At 38.7% G+C, this 15,510-nt stretch overlaps 1 protein-coding gene across 2 annotated transcripts in view; it reads left to right on the forward strand.

Annotated features, from left to right (window-relative positions):
• Positions 1-15,510, forward strand: part of HECW2 (HECT, C2 and WW domain containing E3 ubiquitin protein ligase 2) — a 451,986-nt gene that overhangs the window by 189,498 nt on the left and 246,978 nt on the right. For both annotated transcript variants that reach the window (XM_018061392.1, XM_018061400.1), the window contains exon 2: positions 5,476-5,802. In XM_018061392.1, coding sequence (XP_017916881.1) covers positions 5,511-5,802 — 292 coding nt within the window. In that variant the 5' untranslated portion in view covers positions 5,476-5,510. The remainder of the gene's footprint in view (positions 1-5,475; positions 5,803-15,510) is intronic.

Genomic DNA, 15,510 nt, shown 5'->3' on the forward strand with positions numbered 1-15,510 from the left:
CCTCAGAGTAGGTATCCAAGATTATTAATTATTAATGTAACCATTGAACCCAGGATTACATTTTTTTTTTAATGGAAGTTCTTGGACATTCTAGAACACCTTATAGGAGTGGTCTTTTGAAAAAATGTAGTATGTTGAAGAGGCCAGCACGCACTGGGGATGCAGAGTAGATGTTGAATCCATAAATCTATTGGTGAATGAAGCAGTCATGAAAGAGGTAGTGAAGAAGAGAGCCATATTCATTCTATGTAGAGCCTATGGCTCTTCATAGAGCCATACATAATTTCATGGCTACAGTCAACCATCTGCAGTGATTTTGGAGCCCAAGAAAATAAAGTCTGTCACTGGTTCCATTGTTTCCCCCTCTATTTGCCATGAAGTGATAGGACCAGATGCCATGATCTTCATTTTTTGAATAAAGTACAGAGGTCTTGGAAAGAATCTCTGTCAGAGTCTGGCAATAGAGAAGAAAATGGGTATTTATGACTAGACTCAAAGTGAACCAGCAGGGGGCTGAATCTAAGTTCAAACAGGAAAGGCTTTGTCCTTTTAGATGGGAGCCAAAGGAAATAACTTAATCATGATCTAGATGGTAGAAATATTGTGGATCAGCTAGAAATCAGGGGTGGCAAAGGACAGGCCCAGAAAAGGGGCTCAAGGTGTTAAGTCAAGAATATCTAGGAGATAGTAAGGAGTGTCTCCTAGGAACTTAATGGGTATCTTGGAGAAGGATGCTCATTGGTCACTGATCTGCTTATTTAACATTTATTGATACCTACTTTGTACTACCTACTGGTCCAAGTTCGGAAAGGAGTACGTCAAGGCTGTGTATTGTCTTGCTACTTATTTAACTTATATGCAGAATACATCATGTGAAATGCTGGGCTGGATGAAGCGTAAACTGGAATCAAGATTGCTGGGAGAAATAGCAATAACCTCAGATATGCAGATGACACCACCCTTATGGCAGAAAGCAAATAAGAACTAAAGAGCCCTTTGATGTAAAGTAAAAAAAAGTAAAAAAGTATAAAAAGGAGAGTGAAAAAGTTGGCTTAAAACTCACCATTCAAAAAATGAAGATCATGGCATCCTGTCTCATCACTTCATGGCAAATAGATGGGGAAATAATGGAAACAGTGACAAACTTTATTTTCTTGGGCTCCAAAATCACTGCAGATGGTGACTGCAGCCATGAGATTAAAAGATGCTTGCTTGGAAGAAAAGCTGTGACCAATTTAGACAGCGTATTAAAAAGCAGAAACATTACTTTGCAAGCAGAGGTCTATCGGGTCAAAGCTATGGCTTTTCCAGTAGTCATGTATGGATGTGAGAGTTGGACTGTGAAGAAAGCTGAGCACAGAAGAATTGATGCTTTTGAACTGGGTTGTTGGAGAAGACTCTTGAGAGACTGTTGTACTGCAAGGAGATCCAACTAGTCAATCCTAAAGGAAATCAGTCCTGAATATTCATTGGAAGGGCTGATGCTGAAACTGAAGCTCCAATACTGTGGCTGCCTGATGTGAAGAACTGACTCACTGGAAAAGATCCTGATGGGAAAAATTGAAGGCAGGAGGAGAAGGGGATGACAGAAGATAAGATGATTGGATGGCATTACCAGCTTGATGGACATGAGTTTGAGCAAGGTCTAGTAGTTGGTGCTGGACGGGGAAGCCTGGTGTGCTGCAGTCCATGGGGCGGCAAAGAATTGGACACAACTGAGCGACTGAACTGAGGCACTGTTGGAAACGCTGCGGATGAAGCTGTGAGCAAACAGATGCATTTGTGAAACTTACATTCTTTTTTTAATAAAATTCTCAGCTTTATTGAGGTATAATTGATAATACAGTTGTAAGCTATTCATTGTTTACATCATGATGATTTCTGAGAAGGCAATGCCACCCCACTCTAGTACTCTTGCCTGGAAAATCCCATGGATGGAGGAGCCTGGAAGGCTGCAGTCCATGGGGTCGCTGAGGGTAGGACACAATTGAACGATTCACTTTCATGCATTGGAGAAGGAAATGGCAACCCACTCCAGTGTTCTTGCCTGGAGAATCCCAGGGACGAGGGAGCCTGGTGGGCTGCTGTCTATGGGGTCGCACAGAGTCGGACACGACTGAAGTGACTTAGCAGCAGCAGGATGATGATTTGATATTCGTGTACATTGTGAAAGGATTCCTACCATCAAGTTAATGAAGACCTTCATCACCTCATTTATTATTTTTTTGATAAGTACATTTGAATTCTGCTCTATTCAGTTCAGTTTAGTAGCTCAGTCGTGTCCTACTCTTTGCGACCCCATGACCGCAGCACGCTAGGCCTCCCTGTCCATCACCAACTCCCGGAGTTCACCCAAACTCATGTCCATCGAGTCAGTGATGCCATCCAGCCATCTCATCCTCTGTCATCCCCTTCTCCTCCTGCCCCCAATCCCTCCCAGCATCAAAGTCTTTTCCAATGAGGCAACTCTTCACGTGAGGTGGCCAAAGCATTGGAGTTTCAGCTTCAGCATCAGTCCTGCCAATGAGCACCCAGGACTGATCTCCTTTAGGATGGACTGGTTGCATCTCCTTGCAGTCCAAGGGACTCTCAAGAGTCTTCTCCAACACCATAGTTCAAAAGCATCAATTCTTTAGTGCTCAGCTTTCTTCATAGTCCAATTCCCACATCCATACATGACCACTGGAAAAACCATAGACCTGACTAGATGGACCTTTGTTGGCAAAGTAATGTCTCTGCTTTTGAAAATGCTGTCTAGGTTAATTATAACTTTCCTTCCAAGGAGTAAGTGTCTTTTAATTTCATGGCTGCAATCACCATCTGCAGTGATTTTGGAGCCCCCCAAAATAAAGTCTGATACTGTTTCCACTGTCTCCCCATCTATTTGCCATGAAGTGATGGGACCAGGTGCAATGATCTTCGTTTTCTGAATGTTGAGCTTTAAGCCAACTTTTTCACTCTCCTCTTTCACTTTCATCAAGAGGCTTTTTAGTTCCTCTTCACTTTCTGCCATAAGGGTGGTGTCATCTGCATATCTGCGGTTACTGATATTTCTCCTGGCAATCTTGATTCCAGCTTGTGCTTCTTCCAGTCCAGCGTTTCTCATGATGTACTCTGCATAGAAGTTAAATAAGCAGGGTGACAATATACAGCCTTGACGTACTCCTTTTCCTATCTGCTCTCTTAGCAAATTTCAATTATGTAATATGGTGTCATTAACTGTAGTCATTCATCATTCCCTTTGGCTTCTCAAACCTTATTCATCTGAAAATTGAGAGTTTGTAGCCTTTACCAACCTCCCCATTATTCCCATCTTGCAGCCCATGGTAACCCCTCTTTTGGTTTGTTCTAGGTGTTTGACTTTTCTTTTTAAATTAGATTCCACATATAAGTGAGATAATACATTTCTTTCTCTGACTTATTTCACTTAGTATGATGCTTCATTGTTCAGCTATGTTGTTCCAAACATCAGGATTTTCTTCTTTCTCACACCTGGATAATATTCCCTTGTATGTATTGCATACATATATCAATATTGCAACTTCTTTATCCATTTATTCATAATGACATTTAGGTTGTCTACATATTTTGGCTATTGCAAATAAAATGACAGTGAACATGGGAGTATAGATGTCTCTTTGAGATCCTGTTTTCATTTCTTTTGGATATATACCCAGAAGTGGAATTGCTGTATCATTGTTGTTGTTGTTCAGTTGCCTAGTCATGTTCAAGTCTTGGTGACCCCATGGACAGCAGCAAGCCAGGCCTCCCTGTTCCTCAACATCTCCCCGAATTTGCCCAAGTTCATGTTCATTGCATCGGTGATGCTGTCCAGCCATCTCATCCTTTGATGCCCTGTTCTCTTTCTGCCCTCAATCTTTCCTACCATCAGGGACTTTTCCAACAAGTTGTCTGTTCACATTAGATGACCAAAATACTGGAGCTTTAGCTTTGGCATCAGTCCTTCCAGTGAATATTCAGGGTTGATCTCCCTTAAGATTGACTGATTTGATCTCATATCATATGGTAGTTCTATTTTTAATATTTTGAAAAATCTCCATATGGTTTTCCATAATGGCTGTACTGATTTGCATTTCCTCCAACAGTGCAGGAGAGTTTCCTTTTCTCCACGTCCTAGCCAACATTTGTTATTTGTTTCGTTTTTGATGGTAGCCATTCTGACAGGTATGAGGGAATATCTCATTGTGGTTTTGATTTGCATTTCCCTGATGATTAGTAATTTTGAGCATTTTTTCTTGTGCCACCTGTATGTGTTCTTTGGAAAAATGTCTATTCAGATCTTCTGCCTATATTCTGATTAGGTTGTTTTTTTTTTTTTGATATTGAGTTGCATAAGCTCTTTGTATATTTTGGCTCCTTATCAGTTTATTTAGCTCCTTATCAGTATATGTCATCTCTTCATATTTAGCTCCTTATCAGTCATATCATTTACAAATATTTTCTTCCGTTCAGTAGGTTGTCCTTTTGTTTCATCAGTGATTTCCTTTACTGTGCCAAACTTTTAAGTTTAGTTAGATACCATTTATTTACTTTTGCTTTTGTTTCCTTTGCCTTAGGAAACAGAACCAAAAAAATATTGCAATGATTTATATCAAAGAAATTTTGATCTGTGTTTTCTTCTAGGAGTTTTATGGTTTCAGGTCTTCAAGTTTTTAATCCATTTTTAGTTGATTTTTTGTGTATGGTGCAAGGTAGTGGTCCAGTTGCATTCTTTTCACATGGTTGCCCAGTTTTTCCAGTCACCTTTTATTGAGAAGACTATTCTTTCCCCAAGCTTACCTTCTTGTGGGGGAAAATACACAAGAACGAAATAAGTGCATGGTACTCTGTGGTACATCAGATCATAGTAATTGCTTTTGAGAAAAGTAAAGCAAGGAAGGAAGGGTGGGAAATGCTTGGATGTTGCAGTTTTAAATGGAATGGTCAACTATATGTAAGTGAGGAGGTAACATTTGGGCAAGTTCCTGAAGAAGGATTTGGTGGATTTTATTCCTATGAGAAGGAAATTGAGCACATGAACTTGTCCTCACTGGTGTATTTCAACTCCGTTTAACATGGGTCAAAATTTTCTGTCTTGCTATTTTAAAATTTAATTGCATCAACAAAAAAATATGTGAGTTGGGTGAAGGAGAGGAGGATGCTATTTCTGAAGGAGGAAGGATAGACATAAAAGGGATGGTAGGGAAAGCCCCTTCTTAATTGCTTTGAGGACACTGTGCCCAGTAGTGAAATTGAGGCCACAGGTGTTTGATGACCTTTACCATCATGTGACCTCAGTCTATGGAAGTTGTTTCTGACATCATCAGTTGACAGTAGAGTAGTAAGTTTCATTTTGACAGCAGATTATTGCGTGGGTTAGGCTTTAAAAAACACTCATAAAGTCATTGTCTGGGAAGCTTAAATGTAATTCCTTGCATTGTAGTGCTAATGCTTTGTATGTGTTTATCTCTACAGCTTTGTAGGAAGTCAGTCTCAGAGAGGCAGACGGGATGGCTAGCTCAGCCCGGGAGCACCTGCTTTTTGTAAGGCGTCGAAATCCTCAGATGCGGTACACCCTGAGTCCAGAGAACCTCCAGAGCCTGGCTGCCCAGAGCTCCATGACCGAGAATATGACCCTACAGCGGGCCAACAGTGACACAGATCTGGTGACCTCTGAGAGCCGCTCCAGCTTGACGGCCAGCATGTATGAGTACACGCTGGGGCAAGCCCAGAACCTCATCATCTTCTGGGACATTAAAGAGGAGGTGGATCCCAGTGATTGGATAGGACTGTATCACATAGGTGAGTCAGATGAACTGGACTTGCTTGTGGCTTAGTGCATACATTTTGCTCTGACATTATACTATTCTGTTGTTTCTCTTGGGAAGAAATTCACATACATAAATTAGAACAGCCATATCCTGGGAATTTTTTCTTCTTCTTTGGGGTAGGGGAATCAACAATCATAAATACCTTTGCTGATATGAATTCTGTGCTTAATTTCTACCCTAATTAAATGTCAGAACCTGCAGTATTTTCTTTTTAAAACTTCACTTTACCCTTGATCATTAGCTGCATTTTGGAAAGAGGTGACTATAAACATTTACTAATATTTTTAAACCAATGAAAAAGATGTTCGAATTTAGATTACTGATATAAAAAATGTTCTGTATTTTCAGATGGTTGAATTACATTAAGAATAACTTGCAGCTTAAAGTATCTTTTTATTTCAAAATTCCGTGATGTGTCCTAGATCAATTAGGTAAAGAAAGTGTCATAGTCTTCTAACAAATGACTTAGAAATAGGTTGCTATTTGTTTTAATAAAAGTGTCCCAACCCTGTTTAGCTGATTTGCATCTCTTTTCATAGGTGAGTGCATGATGAATAAGCATGTCCCAGAAAATATAATATCTGTTACTTGAGTTAAAAGCAAAAGTAAAACCTACTAAACAGTCATAAAGAAATCTAAATCAAATCTAGTAAGAAAATCTTAACATTCCCCCAAACTGGAGAGCTTTATCACTGAATGAAGGGAGTTCTTTAAAAAAAAAAAATTAACAACAGATGTCTTATCAGAAGACATTGTTCCTTTCAATGTAGATTATAAACCAAGCACTGTGTGTGTGTGTGTGTGTGTGTGTGTGTGTGTGTGTGTGTGTGTGTGTGTGTGTGAACAGAGTGGGAGTAGGGTGGGAAAAACTAGTTTATGCACTGCTTCTCTACCAGGGGCACTTTGCCTACTTCCTCTACGGGACATTTGGCAGTGTTTGCCGATGTTTTTGTTTGGCAAAACTGGATAGGGGAAATGGGAGATCAGTGATGCTGCCAAACATCCTACAATGCAGAGGACACCCCCTCGCAACAAAGAATTATCTATCCTCACATGTCAGCACACTGTTGAGAAACCCTAGTTGAGGCAAAGTAATATCGTTGCTGAAATTCCATTAAAATGTTAAACCCATTGCACTTTGTTTCTCTGGACAATTTTGTATTGACTAAAATAAAATTGACTTGTATTTACTTATGTAAATTTTATTGCTGAATCATGCTAGATAGCAAGAAATGGAAACAAAAATTCAATGAATTTTAATTTTTCTGTTTCCTCTTATGACAAAAAGAAAAAGGGGAGGAAAAGTCTTCAGAGTTCAGCATTTTCTCTGGTGTGTTTAAATATATGTTTATAGTGAGGGAGAAACATGATTTAAAAATTATATGTTTATATCTAATATCTATTCTGTTCACAAAAGAATATTGCAGTTTTGATGTGACTTTAGAGATAACTGTTGTGGTTTTGATGTAATTTTGCCCTTTTAGATTTTATGAAACATTTTTTTTTTCACTTTTCTCATACTTTTTCCTTTTTTTCTCACTTAAGATTTTGTAATGCTTAATATGAAGCTATAAATAGCATATTGTGTTTTCTTAGATGATTTTTTTATGTGACATTTTTTGGGATACACTTTTATTTTCTTGCATAGGGTGGTTCCTCTTTTTGTGTGTGAATACCTTAATTTGTGGGCTTCCCTGGTGGCTCAGAGGTTAAAGCGTCTGCCTGCGATGCGGGAGACCCGGGTTCGATCCCTGGTTTGGGAAGATCCCCTGGAGAAGGAAATGGCAACCCACTCCAATACTCTTGCCTGGAGAATCCCATGGATGGAGGAGTCTGGTGGGCTACAGTCCACGGGGTCTCAAAGAGTCGGACACGACTGAGCAACTTCACTCACTCACTGGTGGCTTAGTGGTAAAGAGTCTGCTTGCCAAAGCAGGGGAAGTGGCTTTGATCCCTGGGTCAGGATGATTTTCTGGAGAAGGAAAGGCATCCCATTCTAGTACTCTTGCCTGGGAAATCCCATGGACAGAAGAGCCTGATGGCTACAGTCCATGGGGTTGCAAAAGAAATGGAGACTATTAAGTGACTAAACAACCACAACAATTTAATCTGTAAGATGCTAGAATCACTTAAGACAGTGTAAACAACAATAACACTTTAATCTGTAAGATGCTAGAATCACTTAAGACAGTGATTCCCATTACTTTATAGTTTTCCCCCCACCGTCTTTGTTTCTTGTTTTATTTCCTTATCTATATTTAACTGAGAAGGAACTAAGGAAAGGAAGGCCAAATTTATCTTATTCCCAACTGACCGAAGTCACAAAATCTTGGTGTTGTATTTGTTTCACTTTCTAGAGTATAGATCAGAGGTCTAAATCGAGAATTAGCCCAAGGATATAGCTAGGAAAATATTTTGGCAAATATATCTCTTGAAAAGTGCTATTCTTCTTTAATTTCAAGTTTTCTCAGTGTCTTTCTCACATATCATCATGATATTTTTGCTTCCCTGTATGTAATGTGTCTCTTTTTTTCCCCTTTGGCTACTTTCAACATTTTTTTCTTTATCTTGGTTTTCAGCTGTTTGTCTATAATGTACCTAGGTGTGATTTTCTTTTTATTTATATTGGTTGGGATTCTTTAAGCTTTTTAAGTAAATGTTTTTAATGAAAATTGTGAAAAGTTTGGTCATGAATTCTTTGGATATTTTTTTCTTTTTTCTGAGAACTTATTTTTCTGAGACTTCAGTTACACATATGTTACATGTTGTTCTTTAAGGTTCTGAGGCTCTGGTTAATTTTTCTTTAATCTCTTTAGTATTTGGATTCAACCTAGTTTGCCAACTTTTCTTTTTGTTTTTCTTCATTCTCCTGTTAGGCCTGTTCAGTGGACTTAAAAATTTCAGTTATTTGACTTTTCATTGATAGACTATGCATTTCCCTTCTTATAGTTTTAATTTCTTTTATGAGAGTCTGATATATCTTAACTCTATTAGACCATATCTTTTTTCATTTATTTGAATTGATTTGAATACATCTGCTTTAAATTCTCTGCTATATCCAATCTTAGAGGGGGGCTTGTCTAAGAGTCTGTTTTTATTGTCTGTTTTTCTGTTGACTGTGAGTCTCATTTTCCTGTTTCTTTGCATTTTTTCACTTTAGAGTGGACATTGAGGATTCTATATTGTAGAAATTCTGAGTTCTGTGGCATACATTTAATTTTAACGTTTATTTTTATTCTGATTGGATGATTTATCTCCCTGAACTTACTAGCTATGATTTAAAACTTGGTTAGAATGTATCTGTGAAAAGCCTAATATAGTTATCTAGCTCTTCTAACTTAATGGGATTCAGTCTTCAGGTTTAGTCTCCTTTATGGATTTTGTTAGGACTTGATTTGGGGCTTTGTTAGAGTAGGTCTATTGTGGGCTTTACTCTAGGACTTTGTGCTTATTCCTAAGTAATGGTATTTATGATGTCTTAGCCAGATGCCTGGAACATTGACCATTCTCTCTGGCTTGGCTGTAATTCCAGTGTTCTCCAGAACTGCTTGACTACTTTAATTCCATTGCACTCTCAGCTCTGGAGCAGCTACTCTCTGGAAAGCCTTGGTAGTCTCACCCTGCACATATGCAGCCCAGACCATGGCCAAAGGCTTGTGGGGGATCCCCACATGGACCTTTGGCCTTTATTCCCTCATCACTCTTTCCAGTGCCTTGCCTGCAGATTCTAGCCACTTCAGTTGACCCAAACTCTGATTGCTGCCTCCTTAGCTCGTTAGAACTGTCATGAACTGTAGCTCCCTTTGCTGCACTCAGGAAATTGTTCCTCGGATAAGATCAGGATGATCATGGAGTCACATTATAAGTTTCCCTTCTCTCTGGGATTTTAGTCTATTGTGCAGTGTCATAAAATAACTGCTTACTATTTTTGCAGTCGTTTCATTAGGAAGACAAGTCTGGAACTTCGTTTCATTAGGAAGACAAGTCTGGAACTAATTACTACCATATGGCCTGGAGCAGAAGTTTCTCCCCTACTTTTGATTTAGGATGGGTAATAAGAGGTTCCACTTAATTTTCCCATCTAGCCATTTCCAGAGAACTCTGAATAAATAATAAATGGTAGTTTGAGTCCCCTATGTTTGTCTCCTTAGTATATTTTCAAATAGTTTTAGATCCCTAGCGTGGAAGAGGGGTGAGGACTTAGTGCCCTCAGACCTCTTAAAAGGATGGATGAACACAGAGACAAGCATTCAGGAACAGAAGTATCATGTAGGTAGAATGAGATATGTGGCACTTTCAGACACACTGTTGGTTTTTAACAGGTCTTGAAGGCAATGGCACCCTACTCCAGTACTCTTGCCTGGAAAATCTCATGGGGTAGGCTGCAGTCCATGGGGTTGCTAAGAGTTGGACACGACTGAGCAACTTCACTTTCACTTCTCACTTCCATGCACATGGAAGGAAATGGCAACCCACTCCAGTGTTCTTGCCTGGAGACTCCCAGGAACGGGGGAGCCTGGTGGGCTACCGTCTATGGAGTTGCACAGAGTCGGACATGACTGAAACGACTTAGCAGCAGTAGCAGCCTCAATAAATGACTTTAAAAGGCCCAGGTACTAACATCTGAAATATTAAGCATGGGTCATTTATATAGTTGCAGAACCACCCGTGTGTTTAAAAGAAAGATTGACTTATCTGGGACCTCAAAGTGAGAGTAAGAGGCCTTGATTTAAGGAGAGATAGCCCTTTCTCCCCTGGGGCTAGTCCATCTCACTCTGTATGGATTATTTTGACCTCTAGACTGGAGACAGCCTCACTTCTGTGACAACTTGGCCATCCCATGTGGTAAGGGAGGGATGGCAGCTCTATGGTCTTTAACTGACAGCCATTTCCTGATTCCTGCTTCATTATGGGTTTAGGAGGTGGGCAGCAAGCCCTTGATTTCAGGGCGAGTAGGCCCTCTCTAGACTTAAGAAAGGGCTAAACTGATGTGGCTGTCCAAGCAGTGAGTAGCCTAAGAGTGCACATGTGACCCAGTTCTGGCCAGCAATGTGTAAAGGGAAGACTTTGGGGCAACTTCCTTTTCCAAGGAAAAGCCAGAGCCTCATGAAGAGAGTCTTTAGCCCCCACTTTCTCTTGTGCTTGGGACTCTGGTGAAAGGATGTGACATCTTGACTAGTTATAGACATGTAACCACCATAAGTTATCAGTCAAGAAGATTAAGAGCCGAGGATTACAGAGAAGAAAGAAAGAGCTTGGACTGGCACTCCAAAGGAAAAAATCTTCCCCTGTGTTTAAGTCATCAGTAGCACGCCTTTCTTGTACCAGCAGTCATTCCTAACTGAGCCGCCGGGATGGCTATTAAGATGAGAAAGGAAAAAAGAGGAACACAACTGCTGTCAAAGGCAAGATGAAGAGTTGAGTGGGCTACCTCTGTAGTTACTGCTTCCGAGATGGTTTGGGCTGCTTTAATATAGCTAAAAACCACTTGGTTGTTTCAAAAGAAGTAACAAAAGTTTGACATAAAATTTTCAAAGTAGTAGCTCCAACCCATGTGGAAATTTTCAAAAGTTTAATAAAATCAATGATATGATGGGAAAAATCTTCCAAATGAGTATTTAATAATTTGAAAATATGCAAAAACAGTTTTCTTGGCCCCTGTTAAAGGGAGATAGGGTAGATGATGGATTTAGAGAAGACCTGAAAGTAAAGGATGAATGCAGGGCTAGGATGGGAAAAGAGTGTTGGCGTCTGTCTTAGTGATGTCCTGAATTTAAGGCTGTCGTGACTAAAGGCATATGCATAATATGTTCTCTCTTGGGCTGTGTGAGATAAGTTTTGTAAACGCACATACAGCAGGAATATCTTCAGGTTTCTATACCTCTTAGCAGGAAGCAGCCACTCCTTTTCAGCTGTGTCCTGAGAAGCCGGATTGTTTCCTAGCAACATCTAGTTTTATTTGTGGAACTGAGAGATGGTCTCTATAGAAATAAGTCCCAAAGGGGAAGGCTTTGGGTGGAATATAGGGCTGGGGAGGTGTGGCTTGTTGGCGCAGTGTGCATTTTGATTGTTGTTTCTCTTGGCTTACGTTTTCTTCCTACCTAGAAGTGTGATTTGTTTTTGTTTAGCTAATTGCTAATGTTTTGCACTGTTCCGTTTGCTCTGAATGACTTTTAGCACTACTAATCTGGAGGGAAAACATGTCCTTCTGGATCAGAAATAAGAATCTTTAGACACTTTGGCCAATGTAGAGATCCTATTGGGAATACAAAGAAAAAAAGTTGAAAATGTCAAATCACTATCTGGGGAAACTTTGACTGTGAACATTGTTCTTAAAACAGAAGCTAATTATATTTCCTCCCTCCAGAAAGTCTCATGTACACCCAGGATTTCCAGAGATGATCGCAATGTACCTATAGCCTTGAATCTCCAAATTATAGCCATGAATACCTTGCAGATAGCTTCCAGAAATCACTAGATTTATAATTTGTCTCCAAAATTAGAATTGACCCCTCACAAATTTAATAGTGCTACTCATTGCCTCCTCCTAAACTCTCCAAATAAAAAGAGCCAAATGCTTTTATTGTGTAAGAACTCTTGGGCAATCAGCACAAACAGCTTTCTATGAAAAATCAAATGGACACTTTTTAAAGAGAGGCAGAAAATACTAAATTTGTTTCAGGCTCACTATTAAATTCCCCTTAACCTTTTATCTTGTGCTTGTTTTTTGGATTCTTCAAAACAAAAACACTCAAGAAGCTTTATTTGCCATTTCTCATGTGCAGGCCACTTCAGGTACATGGACTGAACTGTTTGAACTGATCTGTGACTCAGTAAGAAACTTACTATAGAATGTAAATCAATGTGGAAGCTTCCTTCATTGAGAAGATTTGGCTGAAAAAAAATCATCTAAACTAAATAATGGGCTTACTGATGTAGGTATTTCACATTCTGGATCAGCTTATTCTCTTGTCATGGATCAGTAACAAAAAGATAATTTACCAACATTAAATTGGTAAATTTAATGGACTGTCCTTTGAGTATACCTCTCAGCATCTATGTTGATTGTATCTCTAAAGACAGTTGTTTAGTTACTAAATTGTGTCCGACTCTCTGTGACCCCATGAACTGCAGCATGCCAGGCTTTCCTGTCCTTCATTATATCCTGGAGTTTGCTTAAACTCATGTCTGTTGAGTCAGTGATGCCATCCAACTGTCTCATCCTCTGTCACCCCTTCTCTTGTCCTCAGTCTTTCCCAACATGGGGGTCTCTGCCAGTGAGTTGGCTTTTCGCATCAGGTGACCAAAGTATTGGAGCTTCAGCTTCAGCATCAGTCCTTCAAATGAATATTCAGGGTTGATTTGGATTGACTGATTTGATCTTGCAGTCCAAGGGACTCTCAAGAGTCTTCTCTTGAAATAAAATTGCAATAATGATCCAAGGCATTAGGATCATGTATTTTTGAGCTCTGAGATCCCAAAGCTTAAGCTTGTGTTTTATAGATAAGAAAGACTAAGGTCCAGTATGGTGAAACCATGCTGGTAGTTGGGTGCAGTCAAGACTGGGCTTAAGTGTCCTGTGAACCAGTCTTCATTTTTCTTCTTGTGTGTTGAAAAATATAGTCCAGTGTTTTTAAACCTTTAGCTAATTGTTACTTTCTTGATTTTCACAGTGTTGGATTACCATTTGTACTATTTATCCTTTTCCTTAAACCATCTGATTAAAGAAAATGAACTGGTTATCTACCCTGACCTTGTTGTTCTAAGCCACAGGGTTTGGGAGAGATTTGTTGTGTTAGCTGTTTTTCTTTCTAACATGCATTAGCTGTTAATAAATAACTTTTGTGTGTGGGCTGCCCACCCAGGATTGTCACATGCAGCACAGTTTGAGGAATTCTGAGGTTATCAGTGGTTAAGAGCACAGGCTCTGCAGTCAGACAGACTAGTAAATTCAAGTCTACTTACTAGCTTGGGAGAATTGTGTAATGTTTTTAAATCTCAGGTTCCTCATCTTTGAAAAAAAAAAAGAGGATGAAGAAAAATACTAGTATTATGAGAATTAAATGAGATAATGCATATAATATTCTTAGCAAAGTGCCTGGGCCCTTTGTAAGAGCTTACTGATTGTAAACTATCATCCTTATGTTGGCTACTGTTAATAATAGTGAAACCATTTTCTTGGTAGTTTAAAGCAGCAGATGAATTTAGCCACTGAGTCCAGAAGAAGGGATTTTCAGATTAAAGTGACATACTAGGTTACTTCTACTTACAGAAAACAAAATCCATTCTTTTGAGCTTGAGCTATGGGGATTATAAAAAGCACCTAAAACATGACTGTTAAATAATGCAGTATATTAATTTGAGTATTATGTAGGTTCTAAACCAGCATGATTTCCAAGGCGATAGAAAAACTGCAGTTTAATCTGAAATTCAATCATGTGGAATAATTTATGCATTAGGTATTTAGTTGCCAGAGTAGCTATCAAATACACTTAAGAGTATTTGTTCATGACTATTGTAGAACATGCTGCTATGAACATTGAGGTGCATATATCTTTTAAAATTAGTGTTTATATACTTAGGAGTGGAACTGATGGATCATAGGGTAGTTCTATTTTTAGTTTTTTGAGGAACCACCATAGTGTTTTCCCTAGTGGCTGGACCAATTTACATTCCTACCAATAGTTTGGGAGGGTTCCTTTTTCTCTACATCCTCACCAGCATTTTTGTTTTCTTGATGATAGTTCTGACAGGTGTGAGGTGATACCTCCTTGTGGTTTTGATGTACATTTCTCTGATAATTAGCGATGTTTACCATCTTTTCATGTGCCAGGTGGCCATCTGTGTAGTTTTCTCTTAACGATTTTATTCAAAAGATTATTTTTGGTATTCATTTATTTGTTTGCTCAACAATGTTAGGAGTTTACTGTGTAGCAGGCATCTGAAAAGAATTTTAAAATATCTATATTTAAGATATTATAGTGCTGTCATTCTAGTTTTTTCCCAATTATTATACAATATATTGGCCTTTAGATTGCTGTTTCCTTACCCATGGATTCCATCTTTAATATGGAATGCACTGTATGTTTAAATACAAATAAATTTACTCCCTGAACTTTCCTGCTTCAAACACTCACTTTTTTGGCCATGTTTTCAAACCATGCATCTTCCACTCTAAGCAAACTTGGATGTTTTTCTGAAAACTGTGAGTTTCACATGAAGAATGTCTGTACTGTTTTTGATATTCAGAAATATATACCTGTATATTCATTATATAACTATTACACTTCTGGTATGAAAAAGTGCTGTTATGTGATTATCGATAGATCAAGGAATGATCATCTTTTTATTCTACAAAAAGAAGAACAATTTTTTAGACTATAGTTACATCATTAAGCTGTAATATAGAAGCAGATATGTTATTGAAAGACTAACCTAAAAAAATCTTGAAATTTCCAACAGAAAATTTACGTTAATTAATAGGATTCTAAGTATTAAATGTGTGTCTTTTTAAAGCATCCAAATAGATAGGTTTTTCTGTAAGTGTAAGTCCTGTGGCATATTTTTGATGTAATTAAACATTTCATGTGAAAAGGGAAAGCCTTAAGAATTCAGTGAACATCTGAAGGAGGTTAAATTCTTACTTTGGGGCTGTGTAACAGCCATTTTTTTCTTTGTT

The sequence above is a fragment of the Capra hircus genome, chromosome 2 (assembly GCF_001704415.2).
Source record: "Capra hircus breed San Clemente chromosome 2, ASM170441v1, whole genome shotgun sequence".
In the NCBI taxonomy this organism is placed as follows: Eukaryota; Metazoa; Chordata; class Mammalia; order Artiodactyla; family Bovidae; genus Capra; species Capra hircus.